Source organism: Carassius gibelio, chromosome A17, assembly GCF_023724105.1.
Source record: "Carassius gibelio isolate Cgi1373 ecotype wild population from Czech Republic chromosome A17, carGib1.2-hapl.c, whole genome shotgun sequence".
Classification (NCBI taxonomy): Eukaryota; Metazoa; Chordata; class Actinopteri; order Cypriniformes; family Cyprinidae; genus Carassius; species Carassius gibelio.
In genome coordinates this window covers 7,649,618-7,677,608 of record NC_068387.1, presented here as the reverse complement: position 1 = coordinate 7,677,608, position 27,991 = coordinate 7,649,618, and the positions used below count along the sequence as shown (strand labels likewise).

The window sequence follows — 27,991 nt, the reverse complement described above, 5'->3', positions numbered from 1 at the left end:
CTTTCATTGTCTATTCAACGAAACAGGAAGTACAGGAAGGGAAAATAAGTAACTTCCGTAATAACGTCAAAAAAATGTGCTTCCACCAAAGCACAACACCAACAATCCAGTTCCTTTAGAGTACCAAATCCAATTCATCATATGTTTTTATAACATAAATGCATTCAGAAAAACTGCACACCCTCTTTATTGACTCCTAGGCATCCTTTGAGTTCTTTAAGGGAGATGGTCTTGTCCTTGTCAAGGTCGCAGTAGTCGGTGAACTTGTGGGCACATCGTTTGGGCTTGGCTTTCTTCTTTACATAGCGCTTGAAGGGCTTCATCTCCTTCTTGTTGATATCAAGACTGCCATTATTATCCAGCTGGGCAAAGTACCAATGAACCACCCGTTCCTCCAGTGTGTGGCTTGGGTCAGGCTCAACAAACCTGGAGGAGAAACAATCATAGTTGGTGTGGTATACTGTATAATCCTTTCAACACATGTAAAACATACTTTCCATTTAAGATTTTTTGTTGCAGTGTGATTAATTTGTAAGAGAGAGAGAAGACAGCAAATGGCTAAAGAGAAGACACAGAGATAGTATTATACTTTGGCAGTTTCAAATTACTGTAGCGTTATTATTATTAATATTATTATTATTTTAACAAACATTAAAAGCAGTCTTTGTCCTGTATGACACAAGACTTGCGACTTAAATGGAATAAAACAGAAAAAAATAAAATCCCATAGAATTACTTTGTGTTCAGACACAGACTCAAAGGGTCCTTGGCTTCATCTAGGCACTAGAATATTAGACAGATGTGGGGAGTTGTGGATAAAAATGTCAAGCCTTACTCAGAATTGTGTAGGGACATTTTGTTAAAGCAGAAAGTACTACCTCCTGCCCCTAAATTAAAAAATCTAGTCAATCAATGCTGGTCCAATCAAGACTAGACTTGTTTATGGCTCATGTCTTGAAAATATGACAGTGTTTTAATGTTATATTAAAATTATAATATAGTAGTAATAGTAATAGTGAAAATAAGAATACTTTTTAAAAAAGTCATAATAAAAATTCCACATTCATTTTTAAGAACTGAAAAAAAAAAAAAAATCACAACCATGCCTTTTCTCTGAAGAAAAGTAGGTAGAGTTTTTTTCAGACTTTTTTTTTTTTTTACAAAGTTCAGTTCCAACGCTAATCAAACACACCCAAACAAGCTAAGCAAGGTCTAAGGGTTACTAGAAAGCTACAGGCAGATACGTTTTTAATCAAGGTCAGAGAAAAACTCTAAATTTTTTCAAAACACTACACATTTATTCTCATAACTTTATTATTATTATTATTATTATTATTTTCTGTTGCATGACAAAACTGTAAATAACTTTATTAAATTCTTACCTCCCGCCACCAGAAGGGGCTGGTGAGTTGATAGCCATCACCATGTCAGTAGTGAGGGCATCCAACAGGCTGGTTATGAATTCCACTTTCTTCCCCTCTGGACACCCTGTAACATTTAAAGAAAGACCGGTATAACAACAAACATTCCCATTTAGGCTTGCAGCAGCACACAAAATACATGTTTCAACATTGAAATATACTCAGATCAATTTGTTTTCAATTCTGCTCACAGTTAGCAAGGGATGTATTAAGCTGTCCAAATGAAAACACATTATGCAATACGGTTGTATTTCTAATACAATTCTTGTGCTGTACCCTCTACCTCAGTCCCACTAACTTCCCTGATTTTCCTGATTTTCCTCAATTTTGCCGGCTCAAGTTAGAATGGTAGGTGGGGCCCTGTGGTTTATCAGGTGACTTCACTTAGTATCTGTAAAGTTTGGACAATTGTGATGACGGCTCAGTGTTTCTCAGACCAAGTGTTAAATATTCGGCACATTTAGACATAATAAAACAAGCTTGTTGGAAGCCCTGATGTAGATTAGCCCTGAGTTTGTTTGTTTGCACTAGCATGAAGCTACAGGTAGGTCTTGAGGTGGAATTTGGCCTGTAGAAATGGTTGTACTTCCATCCAAAGTTCTTTTTTTCTCCTTTCCGGTGTTGAAAGGATAATTTTTTGTTTTGGTGCCAGGTAGCACTCAAGTAGAGTACATAAAAATAATTTCACTGAAGTCCCCTGGGCACTGACAGCACCTCTCGGCCCCCTGCTGCGGCCCTCCCCAGTGGTCCACACTGTCATAAACTACACCACACATCTGTTGCCCAGTCAGGAGCCACATTTTACTCTGTAAACTTACCAGATGGGGAATTAAAAAGGAGTTACGATTAAATTCTAAATGAAAGGGTAAGGAGCGAGAAACCTAGGAATGAACTGGAATGAGCAAAAGCCTAATATATCAAGGGAAAACAACCTTTAAATGCTAACATGTGGTCCTGCATGTTCTTGTATTCGATCCTGTAATCATTTGTCAAACATTATTAGCAAACACAAAAAAGGTAAGCAAAAAAATCATGAAAATGAATATATACAATAAAACACCAATTTAAATGCAGAGAAACATATTAGCGATATCAATCGTCATTGCACATAAAACAAGCAATATAGATCACATAAATGAATTACAAATTGCTACTTGCTAGGCAGATTAAGGTGGAAGAACATTTAAATGGACAAAAATCTGTATTTTTGGTCTATTGTCCATCCAGAAAGAGGAATATGAAATAGTGAAAACTACATATATATTTCAAATGACCTTGAAGCTATAGTTAATAAAGCTAATAAATGACTGATACACTGTATTAACGTACAATTGAAAAAAAATAATTTTCAATCCATTTTTGAAAGAATATGTGTATAAACTATTTTGATAGTCAAAGTTATTTATTAAATCTGCGGCTGACAAGTTAATTGTGTCCATTTCACACATTTTTTTCAGTTAAATGAGTGTATCATCTGTGTAATGAAGTACACTTCTTGTTGGAATTTTCAGCATGGACTTGTGTTGACTAATTATTGCAATATTTATACCACCAACTGGTGAAGAATAGTTTGCAAATCTGTAAATTGGGACACACCTCATGTCAAGTGTTTTGCTCACCTGTCAGATCTCTGTCTCTAAAAGGATCTTCCATGTCTGAGTCTCGAGAACGAGCCGCACTCTCACATTCTGGTTTCTCATACCTGATGGAGAACACAAACATGAGGCACTTAGTTACAATGTTTATTAATCTGGAGGCCAGAATATCACACAGACTTTGGATTTATGGATTATTTTGATTTGAGACAGTAGTTAACCCTTAAGGAACAACCTCCTGGTTGTTACATGTTCTCTGTGTGTGCTTTGCCACTGTTTGCTGTGCTGCCTCATTTGTCTGTCTGGTTTCCCCTGTTAGTTGTCATAGTAATTAATTTACCACACCCCCTTCCTTGTTTGTTGCCGTTGTTACTTATTGATCCCTTTTGTTCTTATGTGTATATAGCTTTAGTGATTCTCTTGTGCTTTGTCAGTTGTTGATTGTAATGGCTGCCTGTTTTTTTTTTTTTGCATGCTTTTGTTCCTGTGTTCTGTAACTTTATTCAATTTCTGCACATAGGTCCACATCTCTGGCTGCCTTTGCTATGCTCCACAAGCTCCAGCAGCTGATTCCCTTCCAGTGATGTTGGTCACCATTCTGAGTGTCTGGGCTGTACACAGTTGCCTTGAGGCGGCATGGACTGCTACAGAACCTCCCGAGGAGGTGCAGACTGTTCCCAAACTCTAAACCTCATAATCAAGGAGGCCATCCCTGAGCTCTCTGTCTGCCTTTGTTTGCTTAACAACATTGCAAATGCTTAGAAACATGCTTAAAACCACTCAGAACACACTGATGACCCCATTATATCAACTTCTTGGACACCAAATAAGTTGACTTGGAAACAAAATCTTCATGGACAAGCATCCTGCACATTTTCTTCGTAGAGATTGCAGAGTTTGGCTTTCACTGTAAAAAAGCCTTTTAGAAAAAGAGAATATAGCCATACAAGTCCTGTCTTGGTCTAAACAGCTATCCAAACAAATGAAGACATGACAAACTCCAAGTATTTAATTCCATTGTTTGATTAGATTTGGTTCACTGGTTTTTATTACAGAAAATTGCACTCAAAATTGACCAAGACAGACATAAAAATGCATGACACTGCAGCCTCAAACAAGAACAACAACAAAAAAAAAAAAATTGAGGATTTAATGGAAACAACCAGAACATCTATCCAAAAGATCAAGCTGTCTCAGCATGGTTGCGTGGGCTCAGTGCCTGAATTCATATTGGAAATTTCATTTAGTGAGTTCCAGTTGGCTAAATTTTCTCAATATGTCCAAAGCAAAAAAATGACCAATTTACGCATCTCTTCAAGTGGAAAATAAATCATGGCTGGTAATGGGTAGAAGCACATGAGTACGTGTTACGCTTTCAATTTGAGTCCTTTCTCCACAATCCAGCACTGAAGTTTTGGTCATGGAAAAATTAAAGACTATGCGGTTTGGAGAGAAGGTCAATTGTCATAATGTTCCACCACTAAACTAATCAGTCACATTGGACTGTGTTACTGATGATTGCAATACTTAAAGCATTTTGAGATGTTTAGAGCATGCAAGCTGATCCAGAAACATGTCATATAAATAATGAGGTAACAGCGCAAATAATAGGCAATGCTATTGATACAATTACAAAATTTGTCATAAAAACAAAATGTCTCTGTTTTACCTCGCAGAGGTTCCAGGTATGGGTCTACCAGTGTCTACCAGCACACACCAGCAGTAACCAGTGGACTGGTGGCACTGGACCGGCTTGTAGAGGCCCTGCAGGCCACAGTCAGGGATGAAGACGGCTTCCCGTGGGTTCTGCTGAGCCTCATCTTGAGCGGCCTGCCTCTCCTGATCACAAGAGGGAACTTTCTCTAAAACCACGAGAAACACACTCAATACACAGACATATCTCACACAGGCAGTGTCCTGTATGAACTAGCATCATGGATTCATTTTCATATCAACACTTGGATATGGACAAGTTTCTTTAAAAAGCAACATGTATATATATATATATATATATATATATATATATATATATATATATATATATATATATCTGATGACTGATCAAAACATAGATATAGTAGATCACTTCATAGATCACCATCAACACCCCCAAAGCTTGCATAGGCTTATACCACTTCCTGGGTTGACATTTCATTCTGTAATATTCGGCAGTTTTGGCTTATTTGCTGTTTAATGTTTGATGATATCTTTATTTTATGTATGCATCTGTTTTCATACGTGACTGGTTGTTTCTACTTTACCGTGTTTTGATCTGGGGATTCAAAACTTTTTCAGAACATGAGCCTCTTACCATATAAATAGTGAGAACACTGAAAATCTGAAAATTCTGTCAAGCAGCTAATGGAAAAAAATTGTTTTTACATGAATCATCCATCTATATTAACGTACAAGGTGGCACCACCTTCACTTGGCAAAACCATTTTGGAAACCACATGGAAAGCCATTTTCCTATTATGAGAGGAATAGCATGAGTCATTGCAACTGTCAAAGACATTCTCAATGTCCCAATTCCAGCCTTTCTGTTAGAGATATCAGCAGACATCTTGTAGGGACAGTCATGTACCTTTCTTGCATCCTTATGTGATTGCCCCTAGTGGCCAATATTGACAACACAAGTTGCAAAAAATATTTCCCTTTTTGCTACAATAAAACTCACCGATTGTTTTAAAAATGAACAGAAGCAGAATTGACTTAAACACTTTCAAGAGGCATCTTCACTCCTTTGTTGAAGTACTCTGAGCCATTAGGATTTAATTTCCCTGTATTTATTACCACGAAGGACACTTGAGAGTTGTTCTTTTAAATGTTGTAACGCCTTGTCTCATAAATCTCTATTTATGTTGAAATCAATTTAGTACATTGCTCACTTGTAGTGCTTTGGGCCAAGTATAACAGCACCACATGTTGAGCCTAATCCAGCTAGCCGGGCGCTGAAGTGCTTCTTAGCACTACTGATTCATGTCATTTTTAATCAGATGTTTAGGGAATATCGTACCGCAAGAACAGTTATCAGAACGGCCGTTCCTCAGCATGACAGCTCGGGACACTCAAGCTGTTAATCATTAGATTGCACACATGCATGTAAACTATACAAAACTCTCTCAAGACTCCTTCTCTTTTTTCTTCCTCAGTTTGATTTCTTGTTATTTACGTAATGTTAAAGATAGGGCTGTGAACTGAATAAAACTATAACCAATTCAACATTAAGTTACACATTGAATCATGAAGGGATCAACAGAATGACATCTCTCTACCTACATCTTTGCTCTAAAATTGTACATTTACAAACAATTCTAAAACAATTTTAATAAATAATACAATATATTTTTTATACATTAATGTTATGCATCACATAATCAGCTCCATACAGTTTGTATAGTTATTACATAAATAGATTACAAAAAAATGTATCCTTATTTAAGTGGGTTAATAATTTTAATAGAATAAACAGTCCATATTCATCGATAACATTTATGCATTTATCATCAATTAACCTGAGCCTACATGAGTGCCACAGAACAATGTGCTTCAATGCGTACAATCCAAGCTTCATATTTTCATTTGGAATAAATAAATTAATAAATGCCTGACTGGCCTTCAAATGAATTTCTCCCAAAATATACAATTTCTGGCCGAGGGCTGAGGGGTGGTACTGAGGTAGGACAAGATCTGGATTGTAAGATGAGAACGGCACTACCCAGTCAGGGTTCATCTGAACCTCCAAATGAAAACCATGAGCTACAACCCTGTTCAGGGTAACCATATCCTGCTGTTTTTGCTTTTGTCTTCATTACAGATAGTTCTGTTAAGGGGACTGACAGTGTTGGCGTGATTGGGAACAAGGCTTGGGATGTTTTAAGTGGAACCTGACTGCAAAGACAAGGAACAGAGGAGAGTTAGCCATCGGAGTATTAATAGGTCCTTTTTCAGAGATGGGCTCACAATCAGCACTCAAGTGTTCACGGCAAAGTCAATGACTCCAGTGCTTCCCGCCAAGGTTCCTTCATATCTAAATTATTTAGCACTGTTTATTGTAGCGAGGGTATACTGGCGCCAAGCAGCTGTGATTCCTAAAGGAAAATTTTTATTTTTACTCTCTCTCTCATCCTAATAGAATAAAAATGGACAAAAAAGGATGGACAGTCTTGTATCCCATTTAATCCTATTCACGTCATATTTTAATCATAAATTCATTTTTTTTATCTGCACGTTAAACTTTATCCGACCCTCCTCTCTTTTTAGAATACAGTCCTTTCTATGAATTCTGTCCCTTGTTGTTCCAATAAGTGAGTTGCATGAGTACTGTTTAAACAAACAGACATAAAGTGAGAATACAGCCAAGGTGAGACCTCATTGCTCATTGTTCCACAGAATTCTTAGCTGTGGTTCCTTCTCAGTGTTTACAGGCTGGTATTGATTAGTTTATGTGCAGCATGTTGTAGGTAAACTCTGCTGATTTCCTCACTCTCATACTGAAAATCAGAACCTCATGTGTTTCATCATGCCAAGATCTGGCCAAACAAAATAGCTTGAAACTCAGACTTATCGGCCTCCTGTAAACACAGTGCTCTCTCTCTCTCTCTCTCTCTCTCTCTCTCTAGTTTTCTCTTGCAGATGCATATATCTCACTTTCTCTTTATGTCTTTCTTTCTTCTTCTATCACTTTAATTGTTTTCAGCTGTGGGGTAAGTAATCACTCCATTCTTGGATATATGCATTTTACATGCATAAAATAACAGAGCAGGGTAAGATGGGCCAGAAGAGGAGGGGTGGGCATCATGTTCATTTCAAACTTTAATATGCTACGCAGAGGGGATGTAAAGGTTTAATAAAACTTGTCAAACATTTCCTCATCCTTAGAAGTATTCTAACAACTTCATTTTGATTTGCTTCATGCAAATTGGCAAATAGTGGGTTTTAATGTGTATAAAGAAACACAGTATGTTGTTTTTTTTTTTTTCAAAGAGAATGGGCCAATGATGTGTAAGCATTTACAAACCTGATTCCAAAAAAGTTGGGACACTGTACAAATTGTGAGTAAAAAAGGAATGGAATAATTTACAAATCTCATAAACGTATATTTTATTCACAATAGAAAGAGGCCGGAAAACTTAAATGTACATATAATGAACAGCTGGAGGACCAATTTGCAACTTATTAGGTCAATTGGCAACATGATTGGGTATAAAAAGAGCCTCTCAGTGGCAGTGTCTCTCAGAAGTCAAGATGGGCAGAGGATCACCAATTCCCCCAATGCTGTGGTGAAAAATAGTGGCGCAATATCAGAAAGGAGTTTCTCAGAGAAAAACTGCAAAGAGTTTGAAGTTATCGTCATCTACAGTGCATAATATCATCCAAAGATTCAGTGAATCTGGAGCAATCTCTTTGTGTAAGGGTCAAGGTCAGAAAACCATACTGGAAGCCCGTGAAATTCGAGCCCTTAAGATGGCACTGCATCACATACAGGAATGCTGCTGTAATGGAAATCACAACATGGGCTCAGGAATACTTCCAAAAAACATTGTCGGTGAACACAATCCGTCGTGCCATTCGCCGTTGCTGGCTAAAACTCCATAGATAAAAAAAGAAGCCATATCTAAACATTATCCAGATGCGCAGGATTTTTTCTTTTCGACTGTTGCAAAGTAGATTTTCTGTGGTCAGACCAATCAAAATTTGAAGTTCTTTTTGAAAAACTGGGATGCCATGTCATCAGGACTAAAGAGGATAAGGACAACCCAAGTTGTTATCAGCGCTCAGTTCAGAAGCCTGCATCTCTGATGGTATGGGGTTGCATGAGTGTGTGTGGCATGAGCAGCTTATCTGGTCTATCTGGAAAGACACCATCAATGATGAAAGGTATATCCAAGTTCTAGAACAACATATGCTCCCATCCAGATGTCATCTCTTTCAGGGAAGACCTTGCATTTTCCAACATGACAATACCAGACCACATACTGCATCAATTACAACATCATGGCTGTGTAGACGAAGGATCTGGGTACTGAAATGGCCAGCCTGCAGTTCAGATCTTTCACCCATAGAAAACAAATGGCACATCATAAAGAGGAAGATGCGACAAACAAGACTTAAGACATTTGAGCAACTAAAAGCCTGTATGAGACAAGAATGGGACAACATTCCTATTCCTTAACTTGAGCAACTTGTCTCTTCAGTCTCTAGACGTTTGCAGACATTTATAAAAAGAAGAGGGGATGCCACACAGTGGTAAAAATGGCCTTGTCCCAACTTTTTTGAGATGTGTTGATGCCATGACATTTAAAATCAACTTATTTTCCCTTAAAATGATACATTATCTAGGTTTAAACAATTGATATGTCATCTATGTTGTATTCTGAATAAAATATTGACCTCCACACCAATACATTCTGTTTTTATTCACAATTTGTACAGTGTCCCAACTTTTTTGGAATCAGGTTTGTAAGAACTTTCCAGGCATGTGACGTATATTGGTTATTTGCCATATGGCAGATGCTTTTATCCAAAGTGACTTACCAAATTGGGTCATTCTGAGAAAACCATTTATGCCTCATTTGTTTCTCCATTACTTATATAAGTAAATGGATAGAGAACTTAGTCATAACCACCTTATTTCACCATGCAGAAGTAAACAGTTTTGTACAGATAAAAATAACTGGAAGTGAATGACTACAGGAGCCTTGCACATTCAAATTACAAATGGCTGCACCCACTCATATAAAAAATAATGTGGGTAGTCAGACATTTAGATGCATACAGCATAATCCACACAGAGGATTGTGTGGATTATGCACACAACCGCATTTTTACAGTTAAACTCCGAGCACACGGAACAGCTACGGGATCTAGGTCTGCTACGGGGGCCTTCACCATCACCGACCCCAATACTGCATCTCGCCCACAGCTGAGGCGCCACAAGCGGTGTGAGAGGAAGCAGAAGAGGGGGAAGCGTGGCGGTATCCGGGCTAGGCTAACGGCTAACCCACACAAGCCATCTATCCCCACCATCGTACTGGCAAACGTACGCTCGTTGGACAATAAACTGAATTACATTCGATTACTACGCTCAACTCAGAGGACTGTAAGAGACTGTTGTGTTTTTGTGTTCACGGAAACATGGCTCAGCAACAGCGTTTCAGATGGCGCTATTCGCTCGACCAGCTGACGTGCTATAGAGCGGACAGAGCTCTCGTCGCGGGAGAAAAACCCGTGGTGGCGGACTTTGTGTTTACATCAATGACACGTGGTGCCGCGATACTGTTGTGATCTGCAAACACTGCTCACTTCTGGTGGAGTTTATGATTATTAAGTGCCGGCCATTCTATCTGCTGAGGGAATATACTGCTATACTGCTCATTTCAGTGTACATTCCCCCGTTCAACATCATCAGCAACAGGAATGACGCACTAAATCAGGGGTGCTCAACCCTGCTCCTGGCGATTGACTGTCCTACAAAGTTTAGCTCCAATCCTAATCAAACACACCTGAAGCAACTAATTAAGGTCTTCAGGCTCACTTAAAAATTAAAGGCAGGTGTGTTTGATTAGGGTTAGAGCCAAACTTTGCAGGACAGTCGATCGCCAGGAACAGGGTTGGGCACCCCTGCACTAAATGAACTGTACCAGCACATCAGTGAGCAGCAGACAGCACACCCTGATGCTTTTCTCATCATAGCTGGGGATTTCAACCATGCTGACCAAAAGAGTGTGTTTCCAAAAATACACCAACACATTAACTTTCCAACACAAGGTAATAACATTTTGGACTTTGTTTACACCCTCCCCCACCTCGGAGCTTCAGACCACATCACTGTTATGCTAATGCCTGCATACCGACCACTCATTAAAGTCGCCAAACCAGTTCAAAAACAGATTAAAGTGTGGACAGAAGGATCATCAGAGGTTCTTCAGGACTGCTTCAACACAACTGACTGGGACATGTTTAAGCAGGCTGCCACATACAATAACACCACTGACCTCCAGGAGTACACAGAGACTGTCACTGCCTACATCAACAAGTGTATTGATGATGTAACGGTCACAAAAACCATCACTGTCCGGGCCAACCAGAAGCCGTGGATGACAGGGGAGGTCTACAGACTTCTGAAGACACGGAACGCTGCCTTCAGAGCTGGAGATGAGGTGGGCCTGAGAACAGCCAGGGCCAACCTGTCCCGTGGCATCAGAGAGGCTAAAAGACAGCACTCCAGGAGGATAGCTCATCAATTCAGCGACAGCAGAGACACTAGGAACCTGTGGTAGGGGATACAGCCCATTACGGACTACAAGCCCCCACCATGGAACTGTGACAGCAACATCTCTCTGCTAAATGAGCTGAACACCTTCTTCGCTCGCTTTGAGCAACAAAACAGCACCACTGCACAGAAGACTCCACCTCCTCCCGGCGACCAGGTGATGACGCTGACCCCAGACAGTGTGAGAAGATCCTTCTGCAGGATCAATGAATGCAAAGCTCCGGGTCCTGACAACATCCCTGGGCGTGTACTGAAAGACTGTGCAGCAGAACTCACTGATGTCTTCACAGACATTTTCAACATATCACTGAGTCAGGCTGTTGTTCCCACATGCTTTAAAACTACCACCATCATTCCAGTCCCGAAGAAGCCATCTCCATCCTGCTTCAATGGCTACCGTCCTGTTGCATTTACTCCCATCCTCATGAAGTGCTTTGAACGGCTAGTCATGCACCACATCAAGTCTGCCCTCCCCCCCTCCCTGGACCCTTCCAGTTGGCATATCGGTCCAACCGCTCGACCGATGATGCCATCTCCACTACCCTGAACTCAGCACTCACACATCTGGACAAAAAGGACTCATATGTCAGAATGCTGTTCATTGACTTCAGTTCAGCATTCAACACAATCATCCCTCAACAGCTAATTTACAAACTGATCCAACTGGGGCTCAACACTTCGCTGTGCAACTGGCTGTTGGACTTTCTGACTGGAAGACCTCAGGCAGTACGGGTCGGCAGCAACACATCCAGCACCATCACACTGAACACTGGGGCCCCCCAAGGATGTGTGCTCAACCCCCTCCTCTTCACTCTGCTGACCCATGACTGCACACCGTCACACAGCTCCAACCTCTTCATTAAGTTTGCGGATGACACGACTGTGGTGGGTCTCATTAGCAACAAGGATGAGACAAACTACAGGAGCGAGGTGAACCGCCTGTCCAGGTGGTGCAGTGACAACAATCTCTCTCTGAACGTGGAGAAGACGAAGGAGATTGTTGTAGACTTCAGGAGAGCACACACTCGGCATGTTCCTCTGACCATCAACGGTGCGACTGTGGAGAGAGTGAGCAGCACCTGGGTGTGCACATCACAGAGGACCTCTCCTGGACTGAAAACACAGCAGCACTGGCCAAGAAATCAAATCAGCGTCTTTACTTCCTCCGCAAACTGAGGAGAGCCAGAGCCCCACCCCCCATCATGTACACCTTCTACAGAGGGACCATTGAGAGCATCCTGACGAGCTGCATCACTGTGTGGTATGGCGCCTGCAACGCGTCCTGTCGAAAGACTCTGCAACGCATAGTGAGAGCAGCTTAGAAGATCATTGGTGTCTCTCTCCCCTCCCTCCAGGACATCTATGAACACGTCTCACCCGCAAAGCCCTCTGCATCTCAGGTGATCCCACACACCCATCACACAGCTTCTTTAGCCTGCTGCCATCAGGGAGGAGACTGCGGAGTCTCCAGGCAAGGACCAGCAGACTGAAGGACAGCTTCATCCACCAGGCTGTCAGGAAGCTGAACTCGCTCACGAACTTGCCCCCCCTCCCCTCTTCTGCCTCAAGCACCACTGAAAGATGACCCCCCCCCCAAGATCCTTTCACTTTGAGCAGCTTTGGTCTGCTCACTACCTCATTCTCCATGCAACTGACGTCATTCCACTACCTCATCAGTCAGTTTAATGATATAACTGCTCTTGAGCTCTTTGCCACTTTAATCAGACTTAATAAGCTTTTGCTTTAGCACTAAATAATCTTTTTATCTGCACTGTTGTTCACTTCATTGTATTTGCACTCTATCTGCCTTTTGCCTTGCGCTGCTTTATTTAACTTTATTTTTAATTCTATTATGTCTTTTTTTAACATTCCCTTATTGTATAGTTGTATCTACATTTTATATTTTGATCTAGATTTTTAGGCTTTAATGTTAATGTTATCTGTGTGCACCGGGGGTCTGAGAGTAACGCAATTTCGATTCTCTATATGTATGTACTGTACATGTGGAAGAATTGACAATAAAGCAGAAACTCATAGATTATGCCATTTTGACTATATGGGGGAGCTCAAATTTCTGATTTTACATAGAACAACTAGTTAATATACAGCCTATTATGATAAAGCAGTGAATAAGAATCTGAAAAGAAAGAAGCTTCAAATTTATATTTTAAAGTGCGTGAATAAATCCAACCACCCCTATAGATTTATGTTTCACTTTCTATAATCCGTGACCGACAAAGGAGCATCTTGGCGGCAGGGATTTAAAACTTTACCAAGACTCAAACTGACACAGACAAAGACTGAAATTTTTCGAACAGGTAGGGTACACGTCATTTCAAAACATTTCAGCCGGTGTATATATATCGTGGATATATTATTTACCTGATATAAAATGCATTTGGTTTTGAGTCAAGCGCTTCATTGTGGTACTACGGTGATTATCTCTTTACCGCGAAGCACAAGCAGGACAGACAGCAAAGCAGAATATTAATAACTATGACTGGACTGTCACACCCATACCATTATGAGAACACCATTATAATAAAACGCTGTGAATTTTTAGAGTTTGGCTGATGTGTTTCTGCACATTGTTTTGCGAAGAACGCGTTAACAAAAGGAGTTCATACAGAGCCGCGCGAACACGTACATTCAATTTTGTTTTGTTTTGCAGATAGCCTATAAGTCTTAATATTAACGTTATGTTGTATAAATAATGAAGCGTATTCTACATGAAATTATGAGTTTAATCCCACTGATTAAAAACTTGTTATCAAATGCCCCACTCTACTGGTCATCTTCAGTGCGCGCAGCTCAAAACAGAAATGCAGATCATTAATAACTACTTTCATATACGCTAACTTTATAATGGGAGCACTATTGTAAAAATTGTGAATTGTTAGGGTTTCGCTGACGTTTAGTGTTAACTATCTTTTAATCAAAACACAAAAACATTAGTTACCCCATTTGTATCTGCGAGGCATTTGACACAAATTTCCCTCTGTGTTAACATAATTAATTATGGCTGTCGAATGCCTGAATTGACTCAATGTATTTTGCCCCGCCCCCAAACATATGATTCGACTGTTTGCAGAACATTTTAGGTAAAGTCACCATTTTTAAAGAGCCCTGTGGTGTCTCTGTAACTCTATATATCTGTTTTTGCCAAGTGTTACCTGCATTAGAAGCCACAGAGACATTAGCTAGTAGCTAGTTCAAACCTTTAACACTGCTACCCCCTAATCTGAGGAGACACTATTATAATTATGCTTGTTATTTTTAATGTAGACCACAAACCCAATTACCATAGAAACACACCAATTACCTCACCTTTGATGAGCATGCTCACTTTTAAAACTGCACGATTTGGTGTGTGAAAGATCTAACTGATGCATACCACCCACAATGCACTGAGAGATGGAAACTTGGCTTTCTTCAAAATTTACTTTAGAAGAAAAAGCAACATCTCAGTGTCCCAATTTACTTCAGATCCCACACACGTCCCAAGAGCAGCGACAGTGCAACCTGATGCCAATTCTGTCACTTCTGCACCATAAGCATCCTTGTGATGACCGTGGATCTGCTATTCTTGTTGAACAGTGTTGATGTGCAACAGATGCTAATTGGTCACAGGAGGAGACTCTGAAGCGTTCCAAAGACTTGTCAGAGTAGATATACAACTTGCCTGCTCAAGGTAAGCATTTCCTTCAGCGTGTCATAATTTTGTCTTTTTTGTGTGGAATAAATATATAATTTTTCAATGTCTACCAATTATAGGCCACACAGGCAATAAGTACACAAAGGAACACCACTGGAACTGCTCATACACACACTATGTACACAACACACACACATTTCTCCCCCCTCAGTCAAGAAATGTGCTCTCTTCTTGTGCTACAAAACTTAAGATCCCTCTACCTCTCAACCACACTGTCCAAAAACCTCACAGAGCTTGACGGGTTGACTGAACATGCCCAGAGGGTGCTCGACTCATTTGAATGTAATTGTAAAGGAGACACAAAAAGCTAAACAAATTACACAGAGGAGAGTTCAGACATACAAAGAAAGAGGGGCGCCACGATTCTACTGGTGTTAGGTTTCTCATCCCTGGACATGCTGAATATTAAATCTAAAACTAGAACAGAGCTATTGCACACTCAAGTGTGAATGAATGTGTCGACTTGAATGCTGCAATGGCGATACTTTGAAATATTTCTGTAGTGCTATGTAGGCTAGCCAGCAGACTTGTACTGTATGTGTCAACATAAAGCTCTGCTTGGAAATATGTTTTTGGATATAAGGATATAGGCTTATGGGATTTTTTTCCCATTTGTATAGAGTCAAATCAGCTGTAGACAGACATGTCTGTTGTGAGACAACTGATTTTGATATATCAGAATATCAAATTTAGTGAGTAAAAAAAACAAAAAAAAACAAAAGTGACATGACATTCAGCCAAGTATGGTGACCCATACTCAGAATTTGTGCTCTGCATTTAACCCATCCGAAGTGCACACACACAGAGCAGTGAACAGACACACACACTGTGAGCACACACCCGGAGCAGTGGGCAGCCATTTATGCTGCAGCGCCCGGGGAGCAGTTGGGGGTTCGATGCCTTGCTCAAGGGCACCTGAGTCGTGGTATTGAAGGTGGAGAGAGAACTGTACATGCCCCTCTCATGTACAGTTTGTCCAATTGTCCAATTTTCCAATGGACAATAACAATAGACGGACAGCCGGACAGCCAGTCAGACATTCTCACCTGACTTCCTACTGTTTGAACTGTTCTGTTTGTTCACAAGCTGCTTAATCCACAACGTTGGAGCTGTAATCTCTGAAATAAAATACAGCATCAAAACGATTTGCACTTGTATATCAGTCATATCCATACATGCAAGACAAGACATGTTTTTGTCGTGTTGCTTATTTTTAACTTACCCTCAACTTCTGGGACGACATGCGTCTCCATAGTTGGTGTGGGCTTGGAGCCATCATCTGGATTGAGGGTGAGAAAGAAACGGAAAGAGACTACCATTATTGAGGTTAATACAATCTACTCTCCACAACTGTTGAATGATTGGGATTTGCACATGGCCCGGCCAATAGCACAGAAAACAAAGTGGGTGAGGGATAGAGGGTACAAAGTGTGAAAATTCAAGTGAGAAAACACAGATAAATAACAGTGTTCATCCACTCAGTAACACACACACACACACACACACACACACACACACACAAACACACACACACACACACACGTCAGAATGCAAAAAATAAATAAATAATAACTTTCACATACATACTGTTTAGATAAATGGTATTGTATTGTATAATTGTATAAAAAGGCAATAGTACATTACTTAACACAATCAAAGTTGTCATTATAACTGAGAAATGTCAGACGTCCTACAGTACTTACCCACTTACTGTATGTTCTATTGCATTCAGGCTGATTTTCTTGTGACTCACATCACTGTAGCCCCTGGCAGTGAAGGGGCCAAAGCCACAGTGCTAAAGCCACAATAAGGTGGCAGCAAAACCAGTTCATAGAGTACATGTAGTTAACTGAACTGAATTACAGTCAGTGTGACACAATTTTTTCCCTGACTTCAATGTTTGCATGTAAAATCAATGTTTATGACATAAGTTATGAAAGTGAATTCTATTATTCCCTCCTTTTATATAAACACGGGTAATTTAGAAAGTTAGCAGCAGCAGCGATTTTTAGAGATATATTTACATCTGATTTAGAGAATTTCCTACTGCGACAGCTACTCATTTCTGTATGAAAATTGTACACCTTAAATCAAACCAACAAGCTTCAAGATGAATTTCAACATAAAACATTTGATTCAAAGCAATTAAAAACCAGATAAAAATCACCCAACTGATCCTTTGCAGGGGGTTGGATTGACAGGTGATCTGACCAATCATAAAAAACGAAGCTGCCATTTTTGTCTGACAAACAAACCAGATCGGAGAGTATTTTAACATTGGTGTACTTGAACTTGAAAACATAGTGTTTATTGACGTCTTTCTGTAGTTAAAACAAGATACATTATGATGTTCGTTCATGTTTATTCTGTGCTATAATTAGTAAAGAGGAAGAGATGATCAGTTTCGCTTGAACTGAGACGCTAAAGCGATCTGTCACTACACATTAAAGGGCCACAGCTGAGATTTTGTTTCATTCCAAAAGTAACCTGCTCTGTTCTTGTCTGTCGGCACATTGTTAGTTTCCTCTTTACTCATATATTAGGGCTGGTAAGCGATTAAAATGTTTAATCTAATTAATTGCATGATGTGGTGATTAATTAATATAATTTTTATTTCTTAACTATGTGATGTAAATATGAGACAAAATTTCAAGCAGGCATTTTGGATAATATCTTGAATTGAGGATATTCTCTAGGCTCCATCACACAGTAAGTTTTTGCCCTGCCTCATATTAGTTTTTAATCAACTGTATGAAATGGCAGACACTTTCAGATACCTCCCATTTGTTTGTGTTAATCTGGCTCCTGGTGCTAAATTCCTTAATTTATCTGACAAACCCGATTTAACTGGCAGCCTAACGTTACAGTTTTCACACACTTTGCAAAATAGTGAGCCATTCAAAAGTTACTAAAACCCTCCAACAGGAGGCTGTCCAGATAAAGGCCAATGGGCTGACCCTTTCAGCCATTGCACGAGAAGCTGGTCATTACAAATCTTTCCAAATATCTAGAATTTTGTGGCTGGTCGTCCACGAAAGACAAATGCATGAGAAGACAGGATGATGCAGAGAATCTCAATGGGTAATCGGTTCAACACTGCAGCTGCAATTGCTTGCCATTGCTGAACAAGCCAAGGATCTGTCTTGGCATACAGTGTCTCAATGTATAAGAGAATTTGGACAGAAAGCCCACTCTGCAGTGACCAAACCTTTCATCAGCAGAAAGAATCAAAAGGCTAAAGTCAGACTAACCTTTGCTTAGGAGCATGTGGTGTGGTGAGAGGAGAACTGGTCCAAAGTTCAAAACAGTTATTAAAGCAAGTTTAATTTATTTTGGTCTGATGGGAAACATTATGTTCAACGTCAAACTAGGGAAAGACTGAACCCAATGTTTGTAAAAAAGGTCAGTGAAAAGTGGAGGAGGAAGTGTCATGGTTTGAGGGATATTTGAGTTTGGCCTCTTTTACAGACACGTGGCAGGTGAACGCAGATGTTTATCAGAACCTTCTGTGGCAACATGCGGTTCTTTCCCTGCGTTTATCACCCAATCTGTCAGCAATTTTCATGCAGGACAATCCTGGCTAAATTTCGCCCATTGGCCTTCGACCACCATAGCCTCCTAACAATCCCCATATCTGCTGATTGACTTCATCACTCTGTCTCCTCTCCACAAGTAAGCTGGTGTGTGGTGGGCGTTCTGGCACAATATAGCCCCCGTCAGATCATCCAGGTGGATGCTGCACACTGGTGGTGGATGAGGAGATAATGTAAAGTGCTTTGAGTGCCTAGAAAAGAGCTATATATATGTAAGGAATTATTAATGTGTTTGGTCTTGGCGGAATAACTCTGCTACACTGCTGCTGCGGCAGAGCAACTACCAAGACTTACTACTGCCAATACATCCACAGATTTATACAGGTGGAGCTGGGGAAGGTGGAGGGTTTCTGAAACGTGCTGCAACTGCAACAGCAATCACTAGCCAAGTATGCCTGAATGTTGAGCAGCAAGCTCATTGGCTGTTGACGTGAAAGAAACAAATCAGCTTAGCCATATAACTAAACTTGAACTTATCGAGCGCAGCGTCAGTTCATTCAGGCCACGGAGGCAAGGCTGTGAACAGCTGATGCGGTCAGCTGTCTAATCGCTCCAATCACCACATCTCTCCTATTAGACACGGGACATATATATATACGTGCCACTACTGCTCGGTAAGTATGTTCAACGACTCGCAAGGCTCGCTCAGGAACTATCAGACGGCCACTCTATCTCCATACGAAGCGTCAAATCAGGTTTGGCAGGATTCCCACAGAGTATCTCACCAGATTTCAGTCGTGAACTTAAGCGAATTTGCCGTGTTGTTTGTAAAGCAACAGACTGAATTGATACAAGTAAGCTTGATATAGACTTTTCGCACGCGATTCATCGTCAGTGTGTACTAATACGACCGAATCACAACCTACAAGAGATCTGCTCCTCACTGGAAGAAGCTATATATTCAACGAACCAAAGCATCCACGTATCCGACAAGGGTTTATGCTGTTGCCTAAATTAAGTCTGACCATTTAAAAATATATTATATATATTATATATATATATATATATATATATATATATATATATATATATATATATATATATATATATATAGGATATATAAAAAAAAATAAAAAAAAAAAATAAAAAAAGGGGCTTCCTTTACAGGTGCACGCTGATTTTCAGCCGTTTAAAGAGCACCCTTCGCTACTCCTATTTCCGACTGCGGGCGATCCCGCCCCACTCCACATACTAAGAAGATATTTGTTTAAAGCTATCAAGATATGGGACTGCTTGCTCGTGAGGTTTATATATTGTCCAAAATCACGTGCTAGTCCTGCCGTGCATCGGAGGGATTAATGTTTTGCCGGCTCAACTGCGAGCCACCGCTGACTGAGCGCGCACCTGATTCGAGTCACATTCGCCGTCTTACAGGGTAATAGTAGCCTACGGGTGTTCGAATCCTCGAAAATGCTGAAAATCAATGCAGTGTTTTCAGCGTTAATTGTATAAGCGCTTGGATTCAATAATTGCCGCATATTTGAGTTAATATTTGCTCTTATGGGTAACCATGGTTCATTTTATTAGCAGCTCCGCTCGAGTCTGCACCTGTGGCTGTGGAGTGCCCTATTACGCAAAAATAAATAAATAAATAAATATTCCCTGCTCAGTTAAATTACATTCTAAGACAGCAATGCATACAATCATAGGCAGGGTTCCCCAGCATCAGGGAGGTATTATTGCCATTTTATAATCACACACGGTGTTGAATGCTACAGTCGTGTCAGATCATGTCACTGGACTGGACTCTCTCGAACATCGTCATCACAACAGCGGAATAATGTAAACAAGAATTAATTGTGGCTAGTCCCGCGAAATGCAGTGGAATCGTCAGTCATCAATCAGGGAAATGTGCAAGTCTGTAAATTAAATCGCGAATGGTTTAACCATCTGTTATGCTACAAAAATCACATATCGAAGGACGTATGAACATGATGTGTCATTCTCCCACAAACATTAATCGTTATTGGGACAAGATCTAAGGACATCATTATTGTAAGGACATCTATACAAACCTCTGTACCGGGCCAAGTGCGCAACCTGTTGGTAATTTGATGATTCGTCTATAACAATGAAATTGCTTATGCACCTTAAAATCCAAACGTTTTACAAGTAAGGGTGTCTGTTTGGGTTTCTGTGCATGTGCTTAACTAAGGTAAGAGTATTTATGCAGCAAAAAAAAAAAAAAAAAAAAAAAAGATGGGTAATTTACCCAGTGTGAAGTGCTGGAAAATTAAATGTCTCGGAAGTGCTTGGATTTACTCAAGGCCGTAAGAACCCTGGTGTACCTTCCTGGAAACAGAGGGCGACAATGACTAACCATCCTCCGAAACCATCGGAATCATTAGTGAGAATTACTGGCTGCATCCGATCTTGAGCAGCTGACTCGATGAGCATCTGGTGTGTTCGAAAATGCAAACCAATCGCAAATCTGACTGAAGCAGTGCATACCGGTTGAATTGTCCGACTAAGACTGCGCCAACGCACATGACCGTCACGTGTGCCATCAAGTATCGCGAGAGTGTTTGAGAGCAGCCGGCTGATTCAGCCTGCACTTCTCCAGAGTGACAGCTGGAGCGCCGATGACAACACAGCTGTTCACGATTGGCCAGACTCGCCACCTGACTACGTTCACGTGTATTTCGGGGTTTACTCAACATTTCAGTCCAAAAAATGGCCACAAATCTGCGTTTAGAAGGTAAGAGCATTCATGTAGTCAGCTGTTGTTTTGAGTCACGTCATCCCATTAAAAAAAAAAAAAAAATTGACCTTATTCTTGGAATATATGGCACCGTATTAAGTAGTGTTGAGTATCTGTGCTCACAAAATGTTCTGAAACGCCTGCGTATTTGACAATCTGCATTGTATTATTTCATAGTGATAAGTATGTGATAGACATGTCTGTTTCTCCTCATGAACCGTTTTTGGACAGGCTCTGAAGCAGAGTAATGTCTTTTAGCTGATCTACAGCTAAATATAAGAGCGTTGGTTATAACTAGTGGATATTTTGTACTACGTACATTTAATAATAATAAAATACAACACTGACCGCAAGGGAAAAAAGAGAATGAGGAGGAGGATGAGAAGAATGAGGAGGAGGATGAGAAGGAGATGAAGAATGAAGAGGAGGATGAGGAGGAGGAAATGAAGAATGAGGAGGATAATAAGGATAAGGAAGAGGATGAGGAGATGGAAAATGAGGAGGATAATCAGGATGAGGAGGACGAGAAGAAGGAAATGGGAAAGGAGAAGAATGAGGAGAAGAAGGAGATGGAGGATGGAAAGAATGAGGAGGCGAATTAGAAGGAATGGAGAATGAGAAGGATGAGGAAGGAACTGCTGCTTAGAGAAAACCCTCACTGCTACAAAAAAAAAAAAGGGGGGGGGGGGCTGCTGTTTTGTTAATGGAGAAGGCAAAGTTGAATGAGAAGGAGATTATAAAATATATAAAATTATAAAGGAAAAGGGGCTGCTGTTTTCTCCTGCTGGGAGATTACCCCTTGCCGCGATACCTGAGGGGGCCGCTGTTATCCCTCAAGCGAGGGACGAACTCCCCCTCAGAAGAAAGGGACCTGCTGTTCTCTCCAGCTGGAGAGAACTCCCTTAGCTGCTATGGCTGCAGGGGACTGCTGTTCATCCTACAGCAGAGGATGAACACCCCTGCTACTTAAATGGAGATGGAGAAGGCGAACTCGAATGAGAAGGACATGAGAAAGGAAAATTAAAAATAATAATAATTATAAACGAAAAGGGGCTGCTGTTTTCTCTCGAAAGAGATCACCCCTTGCCGCGATACCTGAGGGGGCCGCTGTTATCCTCAAGCGAGAGACGAACTCCCCTCAGAAGAAAGGGACCTGCTGTTCTCTCCAGCTGGAGAGAGCACCCTTTGCTGCTATGGCTGCAGGAGACTGCTCTTCATCCTTCAGCAGAGGATGAACACCCCTGCTACTTAAAATAAGAGGGGACTTGCTATTCTCTCCCTCGCTTTAGACATGAGAACACGCCTCTCCTGCCATAGGCTGCTTAAGGTCATCTCTATAACATTATCTTCTCTTTTGCAGGAAGGAAACAAGGAAACGCTACTCTCCTACCACTCATACCAAGCTCAGGGACATACTGCTCGTTTGCGGTTCTCATTCTGGAGAAAATACCCTCGCTGCTATTACCAGCTACCTTAATTATAGAGAGGCCTGCTATTTTCTGCCTCATAAGAAGGGAGATACACCTTCGCTAGTCAGTAGGTTACGTTAAGGATATCTCAATAACACTGTCTTTCTCTTTGCAGGACTGGAACAAGGTTGGTTTTGGGGGTTCTTCTTCAGGCAGTAATACTCTCATTATGTTTTGGGGGTTAAGGTTAAAGCTCTTGTATGTTAAATTATTCTGGGAGCAAGAACCCCCATAAGGAACCATACCGCCAAAGATAAATTGTGTTCAATAAACTCAAGTAAACTTGCCAAAGTGGTTCCTGTCTGAAATCGAGCGCAGCGTCAGTTCAGTCAGGCCACGGAGGCAAGGCTGTGAACAGCTGATGCGGTCAGCTGTCTAATCGCTCCAATCACCACATCTCTCCTATTAGACACGGGACATATATATACGTGCCACTACTGCTCGGTAAGTATGCTCAACGACTCGCAACCCTCTTTCCCTCCCCATTATATGCATGAGCACATTACTGCGCACCTTCTGGCTGTTGTCTTGTTTGTTTCAGATCACTAAGGCTTCCAAAAATCTTAGCTGGCTTGGACCTCTTTGCGGAGAGACACCCATCTTCATAACCAGGCTACAGGATAGACATACCATTGCCACATCTACATGATTATCACCGTTTACTTTAAATACTTTATTTAAAGTCTTAAATATTATGTATTTCTAAATTCATGGTTCCGGGGGGTTAATGTTAAAGCTCTTGTATGTTAAATTATTCTGGGAGCAAGAACCCCCATAAGGAACCATACCGCCAAAGATAAATTGTGTTCAATAAACTCAAGTAAACTTGCCAAAGTGGTTCCTGTCTGAAATGTGATTATATCAGAGTTTGAACCTTTTGCCCTAAGCCATCTAGTGTTGAATGACAGAACTTTGAATTTATTGCTTAAAATTAATTATGCTAACAGAAGTTTGAAAGGCAATTTTAATCCTGAAACCCTACAGTGAACTCTAAAGACATACAGTGGCACACAACCACCGTCCAACAGCTGGTGACATAAACATCTGTTTCTTGAGTGCAGCCCAGTGCATAAGAGGTGAAACAAGATCTGAAAAAAAAAAACACAGGCGAACTCCGTACTAAAAACCCTACCTTAGATTACTAACACAACCTTGTATCAAATATAAAAAATTATATCTGGTGTCTGAATTTTTTTTGGTTTGACTGTGGAAAAATTCTTGTTAAAACTACAAAGAAATTCAGTCAAGAGCAGTGAGTGAATTTCTTTATTTAATTTTCTTGGATTAACATTAAGGACACTAACAGAAGATAGTAAATTAGGCGCGGTCACTTTAAGAGACAGTGCATCCAATATAATGATACACAATTATTTTTTTCTCCACTGTTTACTTTCATTTAAGAGTTTTTTTCTTGTCTTTTTTTTTGTTAGTTTTTTTTTAGAGAATACTCTCCAAGACTGGTATTTTGGCATATTTTGGTATGTATTTGTTGGTACAAGAGCAAAAAGAGGCAAATTTTGGTTGAAGCAGCTTTGAGACCAGTATCTCTGCGTGCACATGTTTAAACTGCGATTTGTATTTGTTCGTTCAGGTGCAGGAGGACGCGAAGGAGAGAACTCGGTTCGGTGTTGCTGTCCGTGAGACGTGGCTCTCTGCGTGCGCACCGAACACGGCTAGCAGTACTCTGTTGAGTTTTTCCATGTCATGTGTTTGAATGCTTGAAACTCTTTCAAGCTTTTGTGGTGATGAGCAGCAGTAGACTGTCAACTGTCCTGAGCATCTTTTTGGGCTGGCCCTTGAGATCGTTGGGGGACCTATAATCATCACCATCTGCCAGCCCTGCCTGTAAATGACAATCTGGCTTTCCTGAGTTAGGGCACACAAGAGTAGGTGCATGCCATTGCTGCTCTTAAAATTTATATATATTTTGCTGTTTGAGATGTCACTGCTGTAGCAGAGACCGGTGGGGCTTTGGCAGAGCCATGTCTTTGATGTGTGCTAAGTTCTTTCACTGGCTGTTAAATGGAATAGGTTATCATCCTTTATGGTCCTTAGAGAAATGTAAGTCTGAAGTAAAAGTTTGACAGAAAGTTGAGTCAGAGTCAGGCCAAAGAACACGTCAGACAAATACAAGGCAACAGATGACATCTTTTCGAATGTACTGACACATTTAACCTTACATAAATAAATACAATGAGGCAAGAAACGCAACATTTAGTAATGGGGTATTTTAGTGTCCTAAACTGTTAGCTTTCAATATCTCTCATACAGAAGCACATGCTCACATTTCTGCGAAATCCAACTCACCTTTTCTGCCAGAACTAGGAGGTCCTGTCTTATCGGTTACTGACCCTTTAAAGAGAGAGCAAAATGTTTACTCAACTTTTGCAATTGCACTACAGTAACCACTTCATTTTGGGAGAACATGTTAAAATATGCACTTGTAGGAACACAGCATGCATACAAAAGATTACAAAATGCAATTTATAATTGTAACATATTACCCCCCCCCCCCCCCAAAAAAAAAAATTAAATACAAATAATAATAAATAAATAAATGCCTAAAATAAATAAATAAAAATAAAAATATAAAATAACCATCAGACGTTATTATTGTCTACCTGATGTTATTATTATCTAGAAAAAAAAAAAATTCTGCAATGTCAACACCATATTACAGTATACCAGATTCATTCATAGCACATAAAAAAGTATAATAATTACACATCCATTCAATACATCCATTATTCAATATTTCTCAATATTATTTTATATTATATTATTAATTTATTTTATTGTTTTTGGCAGTAGTACGGCAAACACACCTTACTGCAGAATATAGCTAACATACCAAATTTTAAGCAAATGTTTTGAGCATTTCTGTTTGTAATTGTTCTACAGTGTGATTTTTTTGTGATTGAAGTCCCCTGTGTAGATGTTAATGTAGAAATTCTTGATTAGCTGCTTATGTTTGATTTGTGTTGAAACTAAATTCTGCAGCAAGATAGATCTCCAAGATTGAGTATTCATGAATAAATCCCAATTTAGTTTGACATGAAACAGATAAAATGCATCGAGGAGGGTGTAGTTATGAACAAACAATCACATTGATCCAAGTACGTGCAAATGCTCAGGATTAAAGGCATGCATAAATTCAAGATTAGACAGTCAAACCAATTAAAATACTGGATAAAAAAAGTAACTTTTAACAAAACGTCTATTTGGAATGAAATTTACTACCTGACAATCCATTTGTCCCAGCATGAGTTCCCATAAATTCACGGAAGTTTCCTGCAAACGTGTGCAAGACATTTCACTTAAGTGGTGATTCATAGGATTTACTCATTTCTGGGACAGGACTAGTCCATCTTTTGAACATTCATGAGATGTAGAACACTGAGCAAAAGGTTGAAGCCAAAGAAAATAAATAAAAAGAGTTGTCATTGATTTGACAAAAATTCTCCAATGAGAAAATCTGATTGGGTTTTTGGAGGGAACCAGGGTGATGTTAACTGCCGGGTTGGCTTACAAAAGTACATAATCACTGCAGCACTCTATTACTTCCAGTTTATTTCTCACAAAGGAAATGGAAGGTAAAGTTGAGTGCATTTGCAATGTGGGATGTTATAGTGCATACTATATTTTGGCAAGTGTAGCAATCAACTTTTCCATTCATGAAGATATTAAAGTTATAGTGTACTGTACACACTGCATACAACAGAAAAAGTAGTATAGGCCAAATACAATAACACTGATTTAAACAACAGGTTTGGGGCAGGACTAGTTTGGGAAATCTCTTTGAAAAACTGTTTGGTAATTACATTTAGCAATTCTGTTTAGTGCCAATAATGGTGCAGAAATCGTAAAAGAAAAGGTACCAAGTAGAAAATACATTCTTTATAATGGTAACACTAAACATTTTATAGTTATCTTAAAAAGAAAATAAGTAATTATATGGAACAAGCAAAATAAATAAATAAATGGAACAGGCAAAAAAAAAAAAAAAAGAGAGCTAGGTGAATGTAGCATCAGGGTTAGATAAGCATAGAATGGCATGTATTAGATAAAAATAAATAAATACAAATAACTAGAAACCAGGTTTCAATCGTAATGAAATCCAGCTGTGGAAGGAGACGGTGATGTTATCCCCAAAAGAACAATCTTGGCCATTAGAGAAAAGTGTTTCCATTCATTTACGGAGAGAAAAGCTTCCTCATTCCAACCTTCCACTGAAAGCAGTCATACATTGAAGAGAGAATGAGAAATCAATGATGGAGAGGGAGGAAAAATAATAGAGAATGAAATGGATGAAAAGTGAGATTGATTGAGTGTGGATTTGGAAAGCGACAGAAAGAAAGAAAAGCCAAAATGTAGAAACTGTAAAGTAGAGGAGAGGAAAAAAAGAATGAACTTTTGGAGTGAGCATATGTCCTCCAGGTTATTATCCATCACCTCTCGGTTTCATGCACAAACACAATAGAAGTAAACTAAACAGAGTGGTGGCTAGAGTTTAACATCGCACTGACTCCATCAAAACAAAGAGCACAATTTAAATCAAACAAAGTCTAATGGCTCTGAAAGTGATAGACTACAGGCACAACTTCTTGACCGAGGCACATGCTGGTTTAGCGGTACTGCTTTTCAACACAACCTAAACAAAAAGCAATAATCCATGTGTACAGTCTAGAGATACTATCTGCATACATACAGTACCTGAACACACTGGTGTTTTGTTCTGGACAGAAGTGCCGCTGACTGGCTTGCCATCTGTCGTCACGCACCAGCAGTATCCTGTGAGGGTGTGACATTGGACCTGTAGGAGATACAGATGGAAAGAGGTGAGAGAAAATTCCAGTAACCGCTCTTGTATCTCCTGGACGACCCACACAAAACACCTTGGCACTTGAGCGAAGGGAATACAATTATTCAGAGTGAAAAATGGCTCATAAATGACAAGGCATTAAAAGCTTAGGCAAACTGGATGATCACTGTTTAACAAAGTAAGGCCCAAGTGAAATAGAGGCTGTGAGTCTATAAATGTGATTTAATGTACACTTTCCATTCAAATTCCCTATATGGCCGTACTGATGAGAAACACAGGGAAGTGCAATTTTTTGGAGGCTGGGGAAGATGTTAGAAGGCTAATTTGTCCACTATGTATGTTTGCTTTAGGATTAGTCGATGTAAGAAACAACACTCCAAAAGTCCGGAACTCTGACAGA

At 40.0% G+C, this 27,991-nt stretch overlaps 1 protein-coding gene across 8 annotated transcripts in view; it reads right to left on the bottom strand.

Annotated features, from left to right (window-relative positions):
* Window positions 1-27,991, bottom strand: part of LOC127933408 (SPARC-related modular calcium-binding protein 1) — a 72,214-nt gene that overhangs the window by 15,071 nt on the left and 29,152 nt on the right. For 4 of the 8 annotated variants that reach the window (XM_052530401.1, XM_052530399.1, XM_052530400.1 and 1 more), the window contains 9 exons: window positions 27,483-27,582; window positions 26,010-26,060; window positions 25,077-25,121; window positions 16,229-16,318; window positions 16,053-16,124; window positions 4,686-4,878; window positions 3,041-3,123; window positions 1,383-1,488; window positions 182-426 (listed from right to left, as the gene is read on the bottom strand). In XM_052530401.1, coding sequence (XP_052386361.1) covers window positions 182-426; window positions 1,383-1,488; window positions 3,041-3,123; window positions 4,686-4,878; window positions 16,053-16,124; window positions 16,229-16,318; window positions 25,077-25,121; window positions 26,010-26,060; window positions 27,483-27,582 — 985 coding nt within the window. The remainder of the gene's footprint in view (window positions 1-181; window positions 427-1,382; window positions 1,489-3,040; window positions 3,124-4,685; window positions 4,879-16,052; window positions 16,125-16,228; window positions 16,319-25,076; window positions 25,122-26,009; window positions 26,061-27,482; window positions 27,583-27,991) is intronic. The other 4 variants (XM_052530406.1, XM_052530405.1, XM_052530402.1 and 1 more) reach the window with 3 other exon arrangements.